This window comes from Sparus aurata, chromosome 17 (assembly GCF_900880675.1).
Source record: "Sparus aurata chromosome 17, fSpaAur1.1, whole genome shotgun sequence".
NCBI classification, from domain to species: domain Eukaryota; kingdom Metazoa; phylum Chordata; class Actinopteri; order Spariformes; family Sparidae; genus Sparus; species Sparus aurata.
This window is the reverse complement of record NC_044203.1, coordinates 26,504,375-26,518,723: the sequence shown is the minus strand read 5'-3', so window position 1 is coordinate 26,518,723 and position 14,349 is coordinate 26,504,375. Positions and strand designations below refer to the sequence as shown.

General features: G+C 44.9%; 1 protein-coding gene across 1 annotated transcript; it reads left to right on the top strand.

Annotated features, from left to right (window-relative positions):
* The first annotated feature begins 1,157 nt into the window (after window positions 1-1,157).
* LOC115567898 (carcinoembryonic antigen-related cell adhesion molecule 18) lies at window positions 1,158-12,430 on the top strand. The gene is made up of 7 exons (XM_030394832.1): window positions 1,158-1,430; window positions 2,172-2,293; window positions 3,579-3,777; window positions 4,933-5,078; window positions 7,172-7,316; window positions 10,465-10,609; window positions 11,647-12,430. The coding sequence occupies exons 1-7, from the start codon at window positions 1,379-1,381 to the stop codon at window positions 11,732-11,734; spliced, it is 897 nt and encodes a 298-aa protein (XP_030250692.1). The 5' UTR covers window positions 1,158-1,378; the 3' UTR covers window positions 11,735-12,430.
* The last annotated feature ends 1,919 nt before the right edge of the window (window positions 12,431-14,349 follow it).

The following is a 14,349-nucleotide window of genomic DNA, read 5'->3' as shown; positions in this document are numbered from 1 at the left end:
TTAATCATAATGCAAACCAACAGATATGCCATAAAAATATAATTAACAATGACACTCATTGCAAAATCATGCCCTTGAAAGTAGCTGCAACACCTCTAATCCACCTTCAGAGCACATGGTCAGATTTAATAAATTTATTTAGTTTTTTTTTAATAGACATAACGTCCAACCAAGAAGTTCAAGTAGTCAATATGCTTAGCTGTGATTAATTGTCATGAGGAGTAAAAAGAGTTGCCTATAAAGTGGAAGTGACCTTCTGCTTTGCAAAGAGGGGGCCATAATATGCAGTTTTAGATTTCTGCTAAAAAATAAAGAATAACAATAATTAGCCTAGGTATGTGTATGCTTTTTATCATATATGTATGATATTTTTTATTTCAACAATAGGTTAATAATATAATATGACATAAATAAATTTATTTTTAGACTTTTTGAGGATATTATTTTTTCAACAATAGGCTAATAATATAATATAATATTAATATATTTTCAGATTTTTTGAGGATATTTATATTTGAACAATAGGCTAATAATTTAACGTAATATATACAATATAATATATATTATATGATATAAATAATATAATATAATATAATGTTAGACTTTTTTGGGATATTTTCATTTTAACAATAGGCTAATAATATAATATTATATAATATTATATTATACTAAATTATATTAAATTTTATTATATAAATGACAGTAATAATAGCTGTGTAAGCCTGTGGTGGGTGCAGCAGCACAGAAGAGAAAGCTGACTGTAAGCATTTTGTCAGCTTCGGTGCAGTAAACGGTGTCTCGGGCAGAATTTCTTTTGCTCCTGTCTCCTGTTCAGCTCCGGTTAACAGCTAATCAATCAAAGGTCAAAACAAATGAAGCGCAGCATGCTCGCCCGCTCGGCATCACATCTCACACCGGGGAGATTCCAGCAACTCTGCGGGAACAAGTCGAGACTGCTTCCTCGTTGTGCTGAACTTCTGGAGAAGAAGCACTGACCTCATCTACAACAAGCCTGACAACATGACGGGCCCCACTTCCCCTTGGAGACAAATGACGCGCAGGGAGCGATCAGATGATCAAAGCAGCGCAGTTCACATAAAACCATATTTCAGGCGTTAACGCGCCTCGCCAGAAGACAATCAGGGTTATTGATCAGCCCCATCTCCCCTCTGTGTGCGCAGTTTTGGATAGATTGCTTCTTTGTGCAGACAGAAAGTTTGAGCGCACTTCCTGAAAAAAGAAAGCAAACACAGAAACAGAGGCCACACCTACACGTCGAAATGCATAAATACTAAGCAAACTTTCATTTCAGATTAGAAACTGCGCAGGAGTGCTCACCATTGTTCTCACCCTGAAAAGCTTTTTTTTTTCCACAGTCATGAGAGCACTTCTGGTTGTTGCGGTGGTCGCCCTGATCCGTGGCAGTGTTGGTAACTATGCTGTTTTTATTTCTCTCATTTTCTATCACAGATAATATCCTCAAAACATTTATTTATGTTGCTCCCCTGTGATGATCTGTTGGTTTAATATTCAAGTCTGGTTCTGGTGTCTTCTCACAAATGTATTCATACTGTTGTTATCCCTGGGTTTTGTGTTTGTGTTGGTGTGTGTGTGTGTGTGCGTGCGTGTCTGCTTCTCTTTCGTGTGTGCTGTCTGAGAGTTTGTTTTTCCTCAAGAGGAAACACTTTATTTTTCTCTTCTGTCACACTGATGGGTTTCCCCTGGTGGCTTACGAAGGCTCAGACTAAAAAACAGGAAATGCTGGTGGTATTATCAAGGGACTGATGAGGAGACACATATATACTGTACGCAGAAGCCCGTTTACATAAAAGTCTCATCTAATCTGTCGCGAAACTATGCGAAGTGTTTGTGGTTGTGCAGGTATTTGCGACAAAACGCCCCTGTTGGTGTCACCAATGTGGAAGAACCTGTTGCCGGGGACTTTGAGAGTATTGGCAGTTTTCCAAGTAGGAGCCTGAAACAAATGGCAGGAAAAGGGAGAGCTTTGTTTTGAAAGTGTTGCCCAGACCAGCAGCCACATTTCCCCCCCAAGTGCAGGTCAGCCTGCCTGCCTGCCCTAACCCTCCAGAGACTCCCCCCGCCCCGCCCCGAGCCCCCCGCCGATTCATGTTGTGATCAATAACACATCTTTAATCTCTGTCCACATGCAGCCACTTTGCTCATTAAAGGGCCGACCGAGCCGATCCTGGAGGGAGAGAGCATCACGCTGGAGTGCCTGATCTCAGACTCTGAGCTCAACATCAGCCAGGTCCACTTTGAGATCTTCTCCAAGGTGAGCCGTGGGACAAAAAAAGAGGGGCGGTGGGTGTGAGGGGAAGGAACCTCGTCTCAACCATCAGTGTTCAAGTGTTTCATTTACATTGTTTGATATGCTGTAAAACTGAATTTATTAATCAGACAACCCTTTATTTATACTCGAGAGATCACTGGAGGGTGACCTTCGTTCACAAAGGAAACTAGAGTGGCACTCAGTAGAGTGCGTACCTTCACCAAGTCCACTTATGTAGCCACTTTAATATGCCTGACTTTTTTCCCATCCAGATCTGTGCATTATTGCCTAAGAAAATGACAAAATAATATGTAAAATGTTGAAGGAAGTTAGAAAATATTCCTGGATCCGACCCTTTATCCAGATCCACACTAAAAGATAAAGGGGTCTATTCTGGGCAGAGACCTATCCTGCATCATAGTTTTATACAAATCTGTGCAGTAGTTTTTTTGTAATCCTGCTCACAAACCAACAAACAGACACAGGTGAAAAATAGAAATAAAAAAAATCAAGGGGAAATACTTGACATACTTGGAAGGCAGTCTTACTCGAAGCTAGTTAAAAGCCACGAAGAACTGTAGTTTGACGTCGATTGAATAAATGACAGAATGTATAATGACGAGGACCCAAATTCAAAAACATTGAAAGTCAGGCAGGCAAAACAAAAAAGCGAGGTTTGAGTACGGAGCTGATGTCAAAAAAACAAATACAACCAACACAACTGACAAAAAAACATTCTGGGGAGAACCAAAAAACAACCAGGAACTAAACATAAGACAGGAAACACCCAAACTGAAAACGTAAACTATGAGAAAAAATTTACACTCAGTTATGTAAATGTGCAGTTAAGAACAGACGATTAAAATGTTAGAAATGTGAAATAAATACGCAGCTACTGCTCTTGTAATGGTGTGAAAAACCGATTAATCACTGTATCATGTTGTTCTCTTATGTACAGGCTGACACTGTGCAGCGTGCATTAGACTGGACTGCTCACTGAACACTGTTACTTGTCATAACATTTACAGCTCAAACTGATTTGCATTGCGTGTCCTGGAACAGGGCGTCATGTGCTCTATGTAAATATCACACAGAGCAGCTGACTGCTGCACAGAAAAACACCAACACATGAAATGTTATCCGTGAGAACACTCCTCGGGGAATGTCACGTGACGGTGTTGCGTTTGGATCAATTTCTGAATCTGATATCAGGCTCCAAAGGTCTCGATGTACGCCTCTAACTAGACGGCTGCCATCATCTGTCTTTCTGTCTTTCCCTCTCCACCAGTACATGCAGACATGGCGTCCGGTTTGGGAGCGATCCTGGTGCTACTATTCCATGCAGATCGAGCAGATCTCAGACAGCCTCGTCCTGACTATCCCCCGCGCAGGAAGGTACTACGAGGGGCCCTACCGCTGTGTGTCCGACGCCGAGAATGTGACCGCGCCAGACAACTCCTCCCAGGTCCTGGCCATCAAAGTGCATTGTGAGTGCCTGTGGGCGATGTGGGTCACGGCGGTGTCCGGGAACAATGACTCTGTGACACTGTTTTCCCCATAATAAAGAAACCTTAGATTTCTAGATTTATTTATTTTTTTCATGGCGTCTGTTTCCTGCGGTGGTCAAAGAGATCTCTGCAGGAATCCGACAATAAGCTGGATGAAAATGAGACTTGGAAATGAGACACAGCGTCTGAGCTTCACCCGTTAATAGGGAAATGCCCGGCTGAGAACACTGACATGCCGAATAAAGGAGGAAGGAAAGGAGAGAAAAAAAACCACCTGAGTGTACATTGGTAAATAGTCTGGCTGAAAAGACGGAACAGAGAGTGTCTGAAACATCGCAATTTTCCTCATATTTCCGACCAGCAGGAAGTAAAGTCAATCTTTCAGACACTGTGGACACAGCTTTCTTTCACAGTGAGGGATAGAAAAACACATGAATTGTTAATAACACAAGACGTATCTATGCAGTGCAGCTGCGGAGTGTGTACAACAAAACAATTGCAAACAAAAAAAGAAAGTACACATCCTGTGGTACCTATGATAGGTACTGCACTCTCTCCCTGCACTCCCACGCGAACAAAGACGCGCTCTCCTGGCGGGGGCTCCGGCTGGTGTAGGGGACACAGTTGGATGAAACGACATCCGTGGCGTGGCCGGCCGGATTATCGGTGTCCTCTATCTTCTCAGTGGCCACCAGAATCGACCGTGATGCTGTTTGATAGGCTCCTCAGCCTCATGGGGGGAATCAATAAGAGGCAAAGATTAGAATGGACTGAGGGGACAGAAGGAGACGGACAGGGAAGGAAGCCAGGAGCTGGATGGACGTGGGCCATCTATTGAGATGGAAGAGAAAATGAGCCATTATTCACAACACTGCCTTTCTAAAGACTTCGATAAGATGAAGCCCATTATCATTATTATTGATTGCTTGGTGCGGCCTGTCCCGCCGGGAGGCACTCGCACTTGAGCTCTATACACTCAGATATACTTGAAATATGAGTGTGTTTGCCAGCTGCCACTGCCACAAACATATGTTCGGTCACGTCCCAGATTCATGAGAAAGTGGCTCCAGCGTATATTAAATTTCCTGCTTCATTAATGCTCCGTCGTGCTTCCCGTCTCCCATTTCTTTTCAGACATGGGTGAGCTGTCACTGTCCCGGGAAGGCTTCACCAGCTACCTGGGCGTCCCTCAGGAGCTGAGGGTGCGAGCCGGGGACGACGTGGTGCTGAAGTGCTCCGCCAGCGCGTCGGAGGAGCCGAGCTACTTCTGGAACAAGAACGTGAGAAAGCCCGGGGATTGTGCACAGCGCCGGCGTCCTCATTATGCTCTTGGAAACTCTGCGCTCTCTCTCTTCCTCCATCCAATATTTGATGTGACCTCTTTATTTTTTCCCCTCTCTTGTTCCAGTCTCTCTAGGTCCCTTTCCTTCTCTCTTGGCTTCGCTCAAACATTCTCTTAATTTTCTCGTCTCTTCTAGCACCTCTCTGTTTTCTCTCCCCAACTTTCTCAGTCCACTGGTCCCCCCCCCCGCCCCGCCACCACCACCACCACCACCTCTCCTGTCGTCTCCTCATCCTTCTCCTCCTCCTCCTCCTCCTCCTCTGAAGTGCTCTGTATTTAAGTGACCGGTTGGCTTAGGCCCACCACTCGCTGGGGATTGCAGCTTGCCCACTTACAGAGGATTAATAGTTTAATGAGGTCTAGACAAGAGCCAGTCAACCTGAAAACAATTATGTGGATAGATTTCTAATGATTTTCTAGTGTTTGGTTAACCAGTATTGAATTATTCAACTGGGCTCCGTCGCCGGGGCCGAGGAACCCCTCACCCGGGGGAAATTAGGACATCCCAGCGTATAATGCCATTGTTGACGACCAGGCATGTGCTGTAGAACAACCCGAAGTTGACAAGCCAGAGAACACACCGCGCCCCTTCTGGTGAGGAGATGGTATTGCACCCCCAGGGCAAATGGCAGGTGTAATGAAGCCATGCAGCTATGCAGATATCTTGAGGACAGCCAGACGTAATTGGCGAGTTTCCCCTCTTTTGTAATTCTCCTCGATAAGTCGGCGTGGGGGTTAATTTGCTTGTTAAAAGGGGGTCACCGCTAATCCGTTTTTTAAATGGGCTTACAAGTCCAAATCCAATTCAGCATACATTTTATACCGCTAATGCTGTTTGTCCTCCGCGTAATCGTATGTAGCGCTTTTAGGTTTTTTCGTCGTTGTTTGTTGAATCTGCATCACACATTGGTTTGAAGAAGACTAATAATCACTGTCAGCATGGCGGACAGGCACCACCTGTTGGATCTATGTGTGCTCCATTTTCATAAGTCACGCGACCTTCGGGGCAAAGAGGTATGACGCATTCAAGGAGATGATGAGATGAGATGAGATGAAATGTCGGTGCGCGCGAAAGCTCGCGTTACGTATGACAGGAATGGATACGGGGCAGGGAGTGGAACCAGAACGGGTCTACTTTGACAGACAGCTGCCGCAGGCGCGCTGGCCCCCGGTAATGACAGCAGGACAGAGGCAGAAACGGGCCACTGCTTTGGGAGCCAGTGGATTTGCATACAAAATGCTGCTTTGGCCAGACCTGGCCTTTATGGGAAATCCTCTTAATTCAGATCCATTCAAATTGAAATGGACTTTCTTGGCAGGAGCCGCAGCTCCCAGGAGCCAAATCATTTGCATGGTGTAATGTCTTTTTTTTTTTTTTCTCCCCCCCCCCTCTCCTCTCCTCCACGTTCGTTTGTTTTCCAGTCCTCGCGTTTGGCCTATTATTTGTTTCCTACCATGTCGGGCTCTATCTCATAATAGTGCTGCTATTTTTGTGTCAACAATTCATCCCGCTCCCTTGCCATCTCATTATGTGTTGTGTTAACAGTGTGTTGATGCGGGCATCATCCTTTTTTGCGGATTGACGGTGTTATCTGGGTTATTGACTTGTGTCGATGTGTGTTCAGTCGCTGGGATTACTGCTCAGGTAAATACACTTCATCTGGGACTTTGGGGGGACTGTCCTCCGAGGGCCAGGCACAGGCAGATATTTCTGTCTTTCTATCTGTGTCGCTGACGTTGCCAGTGTCTCTTGTCCTGTTACCCTGTCCCTTTTTTTCACATTTCGCACAACTCGTCCAAAACAACACTTTCTGCCCCTCCTCTCTCTTGTGTCTCTCTCGTTCACCGACCAGCAGCGCGTACTCTCCAGCTCTCGGCTCAGTATAATTGTAATTTGTCAGACTTTGTTGATCCTCTTGAGGCCGCAATCCAGTCAATCAAAAATATTTGTTCTATTCTGCTCTGCCTCACGTTTGTCTGACTCTCCTACGCTCTGTTGTGTGTCTCCGTTGCTCTCTCTCTCTCTTTCAGGGTGACGACTGGATCCTGCCTTCCTCCAAGCTGACGCTGAAGAAGGTGAGCGCCCAGGACGAAGGAAAGTACACCTGCGTGGCCGAGCATCCCTCCGTGGAGTCGTTCAGCAGGAGGCGCACCATCAGCATCACCGTGCTGCCCGGTAAGAAGGACACTTTAGATCCACCTTGAACACCGGAGCTAATGTTGCCCCCCCCCCCCCCCGCTTCCTGTTTCTACAAACCGGTCGAGGTTTTTCTTTGTAACTGTTGGGGAAGTTCAGCCGTCAACATCCCCTAAGCCAAAACAATGTTGAAACTCAAAAGGTGGCCAGAAAAGGTCAGGTGTGTGGGTGCGTTGACGACAGCATAAGTTCTATTTTTCCTAAGTGCGAAACATTTGAAAGCCCCAAATTTCTAAGGAAGAAGTGCAGCACAGGGTTATTTCACTAAATCGCGCACAGAAAAATGGTTGGGCGAGGTGAGGGCATTTATGAAAACATTGAAAAAAAATTGAAATCCGCTCTGAAAGGTCACATGGAAAAAAAGGACATTTTGTATATTTTAAGAAAATAAAGGGCAATGACTCCACCTTCTCTAAACGATGATGATAATATATAAAAGATACAATCATTTTTACCTGACCTTTTGATTTTCTTTTTTCCTCTTTAGACAGAAAAATACCAAGTCAAACATTAGTGCGCCCTCGAGCACGGAGCAAAGAAACCGACCAAAAGGGGAGGCGGAAATGAACCTGAGCTGTTAGAAACTGAAACCTGTGAGCGTGTGATTGTTTCTTGTTTTTTTTTAATTCCCTTTAATTTGATCCGTTCCAGAAAACACTGCGCAGCCTCGCTTTATGTATTCACCCATGGGACCCGCTAACGTCGTCAGAAAGCATGCGTTACTTTCTGGCACACGCTGACAATGAGTAAAAAGTTGGCGCGCGCTTGATTGGAAAGTCTTGGTTGTCTGTTCGCCTCCGTGGACCGACGAGTCCGCGTGACTGACAAACCGTCTTATTTCCCCATGAAACGTGAAGATGTATGTATTCAACCGGAGAGCTAATTTCATTACATCGTTTACAGCTAATCCAATTTACAGCACTTCATCCGTCTTCATCATCTTTATCGCTGACCTGTGAGATGACTGCGCCGTGTTAATGCGCTGCAGCTCTTTTTCTTTTAACCGCCGTCCTCTCACCCAGCAGGATTCATAAGCCTCCTGACTTCAGTCGTCGAAATTACGCAACCTCTTAAAAACGCAATTAAGCCAACGCGTGTTATTTATTATGCCAGAGTTATCTTATTACAGCTGCAATTGACTCATTGGTCACCGCGCTCCACAGTGTCTCCCGTATTTCCTCGGAAGCACATGTACTAATTAAAACGGCAATCATTTTTCTAGCGGCTGGACTAACGTTTGCTCACCCTTCAAGGTTCCGTGGGCAAATGTTGCGTTTCAAGTCGCACAAAACAATAGCAGAGCAGAAACCTCTCTCGCAAAAACGCTCCTGTGTGACTCCAGCTGCCAAGAAATCCTCTTAACATATGGAATTACTGGATGTGGGAACAGACGAAGCATGTGTTTGTTGCCGCCTTAAATCCCCGTAATCTTAATTTTTATGCCTCTGCGCCGGCAACAGCCGCGGCTGGAGGCATTATGTTTCTGTGTCCGTCTGTCCATCCGTTCGTCCCGGATATCGAGAAGGCCCCGAGGGGATTTTTTCCTCAAGTTTGGCTCAGTTGGATTCAAGGATTGAACTGATGAGATTTTGGTGGCCAGAAAGTTCCGACTGTCAAGGTCACTGTGATCAGTGGTGCAGTGTAACAAAGTACATTTACTCAAGTACTTAAGTGCAATTTTAAGGTACTTGTACTTTATGTCGTATATCCTATTTATGCTATGTTATACTTCCACTCCAGTGCATTTCACAAGGATGCTTTTTTCTTCACTACATTTACTCACCTGCCATATAAAACTATCTACCTTAATTCCACATAGAAAATATACGATGTGGGTTGTGCAAAACTCCCCTGGAAGCTTCGTGAGGTCGTCATTTACCTGATGGAGTCGTAAATCGCCGAAGGACGAAACTAACAGGAGAGCCTTTGAAGACTTCTTCTTGTCGCACATGATAATAACTTATAATAACAATTATAATAACAAATAAATATATACGATATATATCGTCCTTCGAGCTTGGTTCGAGCACTGAGTTCTTCTTCCAACACTGACTGTGACCCAACAAAACCTTTTTTTGGGGGGGGGGCCAAAACTGAAGAATATGACAACATGTCATCCAGAAGTCTAATAGGATAAAATAATGAAGTGATGCCATTTTATATCCAAGAGGCCCAAGGTCAGCTTCATAATGTTCTTCTCAAACATCTTTCTGGCCGTGGTTTTAAACCGTATAAAGATGAGAGGGTCGCACTCGAGAATATTTCTTTTGATGAATTTACTTAATCGTCTGTCTGACAGTAGCCAAATCTTCACAAACCCGACGAAGGCCGGATGACTGAGATCGTTTTTTCAGTACTGCCAGACGGATAATTATGTAAATTAATTAAAAGAAATATCACAGATCGCGACCCTCTTTTTCTTTATATGGACTAGTTATTGAATGCCATCACTAAGGGGGGACCATGACCATGTTTCGCATTTGTTCTCGCGTCCTCACCTTGAAACTGTGCTGATTGGTTGAATGTGCGCTGCCAGGCCGAAGACACGTGTCAATCGTTCACGTTTTCGAATTCACCAATCAGAATCGGCTTTATTGGCCAGAAGTATGAACACATATGAGGACTTTTAATGTGTCTTGTTTCTCTCAGTGAGTCTGCTAGAACTTAATAGACATGCAGCGCCAGACCGACGCAACATGATTGGTGTTTGCTGATATTGAGCTTCAGGTGGTCGTCCTTGCACCGAGCTGCCTCTCAGTCCTCTGCACTCTTCTGTTAAAAAAAAAAGCAGTCTCTAAGTCGAGACATCATGTTGCTCGGTTTAAATAATTCACTGGAATCAAACATGTCAGCGTAGTGATAAATATAATATGAAAGCGTATGCACATGAAGGGGGACAATCAGCCAGTTCTCAAAAATGTGTAAAAGGCAGACCTCTTGAAGATGAGCGCTGTGTACGACAGCTCTCTAACCATCTGAACTCCAGACAGTCACTCATTTCCTCCACAAACAAACACCATGTTGCCATTAGAAGCTTTGCCCGGAGGCGTGAACCTCATAGTTCTGCTGATTTCAGAGTCTGTGTGATGCATGTTTTCCCTTTATGTCCGACTGATTTGTCCCACAGAGGATGCCCCCTGGTACGAGTCGAGTAACGGACGCCTCGTGTTGATGACCTCGGCGGCGGCCGTGTCTCTCCTGGTGTTCATCCTCTCCATGAGCGTGTTCTTGTGCCGCAGGGCCAAGCAGACCAAGACCAGCAAGGGACCCATGTAAGGAAGACGTCTGACTCTTTGTGTTTGCCTCTCTCTAACAAAAAGCTATCGCCCTCGCTCTTTACGCTCTGATTTTTCATTTTAAATCACATTCAAAATGGGATGAATGCGGTTCCTCTGAACGTGAGGGAATCTGTGCGAGTTTTTTTTTTTTTTTTTTTTTTTTTCCGCCGCTTTTATGCTCCCTCGCCATCCTATTTTCCCAGTGCCTGCCCCTTGCAGTTTGACTTTATATTACAGATATGGTTATTGCTGCAATATTTCATTCTGTCCCATGTGATAGAACCAAGGCCAGTCTCCGTTACGGCGTGCGTTTTGTGTGTGTGTGTGTGTGTGTTTTTGTGTGCGAGTGCACCATTGTTCACCTTGTGTACTTCACATTGTGTTACGTATGCCAAATGTTCTTGCAGGAAAAAAACCTTTCCACACACGCGTGCAGACTAGTTCCAGTGTGCTTTTTATAAATGCCTCATCCACACTGAATATTAAAGTCCATCTCAGCAGGTCCGACCTGCGTGACCCCGTCCTCCATCTTTCTCATCCTCCTTCCTCTCCCGTGCGTTTTCCTCGCGCTTCTCGCTCGACCTCGCCGCACCGGGTTTCGTTCTGTGATTCATCGCTGGATATAAAAAAAGGATACGGAAATAATAAAAGCATTTGCAGAAAAAGTCTCATTAAATCTGCTGCTGAGGGTATGTTAATGTGCACCGTGACCCCATGTAGCTTCGCTCATTAACTTCTTCTCCGCCTGGCCTGAAAAAAACGTGAACTTCCTGCTTCGCACATGCTTCCCGCGTCTTTGTGCCGCCGCTGAAGAGTTGAATCCTCACAATTATGAGCACGTTTGCATAAAAAAGGAGCAAAAAAGGGAGAAAAATGGACTCTCGCATCGACAGCCAGGTGTGGCTCCAATCGCTCGCTTCTGCTCTATCATTTCCTCACTTATACTGTTTCTAGTGCCCACTGGGTGGTCGATACGCTTGATAATCATGCTCTTCTGTCTTTCTTTCTCCCTCCTCTCTCCCTCCCTCCAGTGATGACCGGTCTCAGAAAAAGCCCATCTACAGAAGCAGTGTGGAGTCCCTACCCTCCACCTGCGGAGACAAGCAGCCTCTGGTGTGACGGCCCAGGCAGGTGGAGGGATGAGGAGAAGACGACGGAGCGAGCGACGAGAAGAAAGATGGGAGGGCTGGGCCGGGGAAATGGGCGACACTTAAGCGAGGAAGGGGGACGATCGTGGGGTTACGGATGATCAGAATGCGGGGTGGGGGAAAATGAGGGAGGTAAAGATTTGGAGGCTGCGGGGAGAGCACAATAAAAATCAGTAACAAGCTGGGTGTGGAAAAAAAAAAAAATCTCTGAAGGGCAAATGATTGCTCTAGAGGCACAAAAGCTGCTTTGCTTGTGGGTGTATGCTTCAGTTATGCATCTAGGACAAGGTGGGCAATTTCTCTTTATCTATCCCGCCATTGTAGGAAATGGCGAGCTACGTTCTTAGCGAAGCGCCGGCGGCGGGATGAGCCTCCTGTGCCGCGAGAGCTGTTAAGACCCCACGCGCAATTCTCTCCTTTTTTCTGTCACAAACATAATTGCTCGGCTGTGTATCATGAATGAGCCATTTGGGTAATAGGACAAGGTTTTATTTTGTTGGTTTCCTTTTCAACCTTTTTTTTTTTTCCAAAGACAGAGCCGGCTCAAAGTATCCACGCGAAGGTCATTATAATCTCTTTGGTGTGACAGCGCTGAAGCACATTGCACTCGATTTAATTTACTGTACTTGGAATTCCTTTGATATTAAATTGCTTTTAGAAAATATTATTTACCGTCCTCGTGTTTGAGTGTGTGTCTGTGTGTCTGTGTGTTTGTGTGTGTGTGTGCGCGCCATTGATTTTGTTCCATTTTAGAGATACAAAAGAGGTCTGGGCCATATTGACGTCGTGCTGAAAGCGGGACATGTATGCCCACTCAGCCGCACATCTCCTCCATCCAATGCCATCTCGGGCTTGTTTCGGCTTGTTTACCAACCTTTCCCTTCAGCCTGTAAGACCTTAGTCTGGAGCAATGACCTTTCCTCAAAGTGCTCAGCCCGTGCATGTCTGTGTTTTCTCCCCCCCCCCGGCTGACTGCGGGAGCGTTCGCAGTGAATTCTGCTCACAAACACATACATGAACTGAAGACTCGCGCTCGCACACAGAGTGAATAGTAAAGTCAGGCAACCTTGAAACTTTGCCAATCCATTATGAGGGTATGCAGGGTTAGCCGCTGCTGGTTTTACCTCAACATGGGTATTCAAGATGCAGTCTATTCTAAAATCAGACAAGCCACACACAACAACCATTATAGACTTCAGCCAGCGGTGGAAGGTATATTTAGATCCTTTACCTTCGTGGAAGCAGTAACACATCTGTGGGAAAATACTCTATTACAATTAAAAGTCCTGCATTCACAATCCTGCCACAAGTAGAATGACTCATTGTGCGGAATGGCCCATTTCAAAATCATATATATCATATTATTGGACCATAATTATTTAATAATCCATGTTTATCACTTTAATGTTTAATCATGTGAGCTCATTTTAATTGGTAAAGACTAAATGGACTTTTCCGGTCAACCAACCCCTGAAAGCACCCTACAACACTTCCCACACTAACAAACTGATGGAAGAGGAAAGCACTTTCTAACCCTGTGATATTTCTGCGCTCACACATGAACAGAGACCAAGGACACTCTGACGCAGCCAGAGCCGGGGATCATACCCCCGACCCCTTCAATAGTCGATGATTCGCTCTACCTCCTGAGCCACAGCTGCCCCTTTATACACTGCCGGGTGATCAATATACTGCCGGACAGCTTGATCTGTAATAATCTAGCATCTATCTATATTTGTATTAATAAACTAAATCTGCAAAGTAACTAGTAATTAAAGTTTTACAATGATTGTAGTGGAGTACAAACAATGTTTGCCTCGAAAATCGGGCTGTAATGGTGAGAGATTCTCACGGTTTGATAACTATCTCAGCAGATATCACAGTGTTGCAGTATTTGGTACCACTCGAGTATCATAATTGTTATCATCAGCTGCAATGACGGACAGGAGGGCTTCTTTTTGAAGATTTTATCTTGATTTTTCAAACACAGTCAGACACATTCAAAAGAAATCGCCACACAACGATTAAAAGAGAGAACGTTAACACTAAAAGTTAAAGGAGTAAAAAAAGGATGGATGATAGAGAGTTTACTTAGTGCGGCGTGGTCCGGGGGCCACAATGCAACTGGCGGAAAGGGTTGTTTTATCATTATTTCACTAAAAATTACATCCTGACTGTCACGACCCATGGTCTTATAAACATTTCTGTACTTTTCCTCTCCTTGAATAATCCTCTTTTACCTGAGCGAGATGTGTGCGCGTGTGATTGGTTGCATGTGTGTTTGAGTGGTTGTAGGTTGCCCCGGGAAGCTTATTGGCTGCTGCCTTGGAACCAGGTTTAAAGGCTGGCTTAATCCTGGATCACAGTTTTGGCGCAGCAGAATGAAGTTTAATCTAGGTTTAAACTGAGGGGTTGAAGAGAGGCTCATTTTAAGATAGTTTTTAAATTTGGCACAGCAGAATTTAAGATTGACCCATGATTAAATCTGGTTTAAAGATGAACCCAAAATGCATCGCCCTCATCAACCTGCCATCCCCCCTGCTTCAGCCCTTTGTGTGGTGGCAAAGGGGTTGTTTCGTTGAACAT

Coding starts and splice junctions, on each gene's coding strand:
- LOC115567898 (XM_030394832.1), top strand. CDS start 1,379: ATGAGAGCACTTCTGGTTGTTGCGGTGGTCGCCCTGATCCGTGGCAGT. Junction 1,431..2,171: donor CCTGATCCGTGGCAGTGTTG/GTAACTATGCTG, acceptor GTCCACATGCAG/CCACTTTGCTCATTAAAGGG. Junction 2,294..3,578: donor ACTTTGAGATCTTCTCCAAG/GTGAGCCGTGGG, acceptor CCTCTCCACCAG/TACATGCAGACATGGCGTCC.